Below are 3,533 nucleotides of genomic sequence, written 5' to 3'. Positions count from 1 at the left end.
TGTGATAGCTAATCCCGGGATAACTTGTTCTTCAACCAAACGAGCCCTTAGGATGTAAACTATCACAATACTTACCCTGCTTTCTCTCACGCTTTTGCCAGATTTGTAATGGCAATGATGAAAGTTCTGCTGCCAACAAGCATGTTGCACTTCAACAACTAATTGAAGCTGTTATCAAAGATCAATCCATATGGAGTAAGGTATATTAGTCACAGATTTATCTGCTTGGTCGTTGCTCACCCTTTATGTAGATTTAAGTCCTCATTTAGCATTGCGAATAGCATTTATTTTAGTTCCTTTTTAATATTCCAACTAGCTAGAGTTCAGTTGTTACCTGTTTATTTTAAAGGTCTTGTGAATATCAGGATTTAATTCTGCTGATTTGAAAAGATGGATTTTATAATGATATGTCATGTTTCATTCACTGCAGTACGTCAATCAGATATTGACTGCTATGCTTGAGGTGCTAGATGATTCGGAGTCGTCAATAAGAGAACTTGCCCTATCTGTGATAGTTGAAATGCTGAAGAATCAGGTCTTTTGTCGCTTATCAAATTTATTTTTGTTCCATCCCTTTAGTTATAGATAAGAGAGGTTCTCTGCTTCTTTTTAACCCTTCTTGTTTACTATGTCATTTTACTTTATCCATTTTCTGTTGTTTCAGAGAGATGCCATGGAGGATTCAGTCGAGGTTGTAACTGAAAAGCTGCTTAATGTAACCAAGGATGTTGCTCCAAAAGTAAACCCTCACTTTGATAAAGTTATTGTGCTGGAAATTTCCTTCCCTCTTTTCTAATTTGTTATATTATATTTGTCCAGGTTTCAAATGAAGCTGAACATTGTTTAACTACGGTGTTGTCTCAGTATGACCCATTTAGATGCTTAAGTGTAAGTCTTGGTTTCCATTTGAATTTGCATAGCAAGATATGTGGTTTTATTTTTTCCTTTTCACTTGGATCTCATGGCCTTCTCTTTTTGATTTCCTATTTCTGCTAAGTTGCTTCTATCACAGGTTGTTGTTCCATTGCTCGTCACCGAAGACGAGAAGACTCTTGTAACCTGTATTAACTGCTTGACAAAGGTAATTTGCTGATTGACCCCTGAACTCGTTAGAGTCTCTGTTTTTTTTTTTTTTGGTGGGGTGGAGGGGTAGAAGTAGTAGCAATTGCTTCGCTTTGCTAATTAAGTATGTCAAACTTGGAAAAGGTATGTTGTGAGTTGGTTAGTGATTTGAACTTATGCTTCTTTCTTCAGCTTGTAGAGAGGTTTTCCCAGGAAGAATTGATGTCTCAGCTACCTTCATTCTTACCTGCCCTATTTGATGCCTTTGGAAACCAGAGCGCAGATGTTCGCAAGGTGCCAATTACTTTTTCCCTCTGTTCTCTTTCTTCTCTCTGTAGAGCCCAAAAAAGCTTTCTAGAATCAAGGATGTAATCACTAATACTGGATTGGTAGGATAAGGTATGCAATATAATCATTCAGTATTAATAGGCTTCCTTTGTTAGATTCTATTGACAGCCCTCACTTCATTGTATTTTCCTGTCCTGCTTGTGGACTGATATATGGTCATTATATAAATCTTATATCTATCCCCAAAAGAAAGGAAAAATAAAAAAATGAAATAAAATCATGCAGTAAACCTTAGTAATACAAGCTTTGAAGCTGTGATATAATTGGATTGTTTATAATCAGATTAGCATTATGTCACGTATACTGTTGAAGCATGAAAAGATAAATACAGTTCATATTCTGTACTTATTTGTTGTTTCATCAATTAAGCTGTTCCCTGATATGCATATTTTTGTTGGCTGGCAGACTGTTGTGTTCTGTTTAGTTGACATGTACATCATGCTTGGCAAAGCATTCTTGCCATACTTGGAAGGGCTGAATAGCACACAGTTGAGATTGGTGACTATTTATGCAAATCGAATATCACAGGCTAGAACAGGGACTCCCATAGATGCTAGCCGCAGTTAGCTGGTGCTAGCTTCTTTGGTATTTCCTTCTTTGGGTGCTCCCATAGATGTTTATGAGGAGTTCGATCTTGTCATTTTAATCTTTGATGTGCCCTGTATATCGTGTGAATGTGCATTTTGAAGGTGGGTAAAGTTGTATTCTTTTATTCAACTGTCTTCATATTTTTTTCCTCCCACATCATTGGTTGGGAGTTGGAGATTGCGTGTGGGGGACAAAGGTGAAGTTGTAAACAGTACATGTACTTTTAATGAAATCTATAGTATTTTAAGTACCGGCTTTAGAAGCTGAGACAATAGCTTTTGGGTCTCTTAATTTCTTACATTCGGTGATCATTGGAGTCTTTGATGCAGCAGTGCTTATATAGCACTGAAGCCTGATGATCATGGCAGTATGGCTCTGTTGAGCGTTCTCCTATGTTGATTCAGGCACACACATCGCCGTTAGATTTCTGCCATTATTCCAGTAAGGCAATGAATTGCAAAGTAATCCTAAGAGCTTACCTCCTTTTTCACCTGAACAATCAAACTTGATTGTTGCTAGATCTTTCAAGTTAGCTTTAGCTCAAAGTTTTTTTTACTCCAAATTACAATCTCAAACTGCTCTCTTTTAAGGTAGATGCAAGTTCAAACTCAATAAACAAATACAATCACTCGACTGTATTCGAAACTAATTGACAACTCTATTAAGGAATACCCATATATCTTGTTTTCATGTGTTTTCCTTGCCTCAGTTCGTTCACTGATTCGATGTTCAAGACGGCTACCCATTTGCTAAAGCTTTGTATGCACACTATGGACCGTTGTCTTGATATAACGTTGCCTTCACATTTTATTAAACACGAAAAAGAGAGTCTGCCCATAATGGGGGTAATCTTTAGTAGTTACTATATGAAAAGTTGAAACTGTAGCTCGGTGTCCTCTTTTAACACTTCATTTTGATGGCCGCTATGCAATTTCAATTAAGCAACGCAGGGATTAGTGATTTTAAATTAGCGAGATTTCATAATTAACATAGAAACAACTACACAATGGAGTAGTAGTGTCTTTCAGCACAAACAAAGAACACCACAGCTCATTATCAGACAAATTATTAATCTTCATTGGAGGGGAGTTCACCAGCACTTGAAATGTAATTTCCTAGTTGTTAAAGAGTAGTTATCCAGATAGGGAGTAGCTGATATTGTTTGTTTAGCAAGATGGGGCTGATATTGTCCTAGTATGCAAATCTTTTTTTCCTGCTTTGTAATGATACTTCGGTAAATAAAGTTTTACTCACCCCAAAAAAGAACTACACAATGGAATATATTACCCCTCTTGCTCTTCCACTTTCAAACCATTGCCTCCCTGTCACTTTCTTTTCCTTAGAAACAGAAAGTGCTGAAATCTGGCATTAACCTGAACATTGATATATGGTTGCACATCGGGAACATAATAGACAAATCTGGAGAAAAGGAAATACAAAAAAGTAGTTGGCCAGCCAACAAGTTTCTAAAGCAAAAATGATGAAAGCAAAGGAGTTTCAGAGGTAACAAAACATGGCAATAATCAACACATTGT

General features: G+C 36.8%; 1 protein-coding gene across 1 annotated transcript in view; it reads left to right on the top strand.

The window, feature by feature from the left end:
• Positions 1-2,272, top strand: part of LOC107842542 (CLIP-associated protein) — a gene marked incomplete in the record, with an annotated part of 34,319 nt that extends 32,047 nt beyond the window's left edge. Inside the window, 7 exon segments of the mRNA XM_047396826.1 lie at positions 102-200; positions 431-535; positions 665-739; positions 820-888; positions 1,013-1,081; positions 1,255-1,356; positions 1,816-2,272. Coding sequence (XP_047252782.1) covers positions 102-200; positions 431-535; positions 665-739; positions 820-888; positions 1,013-1,081; positions 1,255-1,356; positions 1,816-1,977 — 681 coding nt within the window.
• Between the last annotated feature and the right edge of the window lie 1,261 nt (positions 2,273-3,533).

The sequence above is a fragment of the Capsicum annuum genome, chromosome 9 (assembly GCF_002878395.1).
Source record: "Capsicum annuum cultivar UCD-10X-F1 chromosome 9, UCD10Xv1.1, whole genome shotgun sequence".
Classification (NCBI taxonomy): domain Eukaryota; kingdom Viridiplantae; phylum Streptophyta; class Magnoliopsida; order Solanales; family Solanaceae; genus Capsicum; species Capsicum annuum.
The sequence above is the reverse complement of the archived record's forward strand: the minus strand, read 5'-3'. Positions and strand labels throughout refer to the sequence as shown.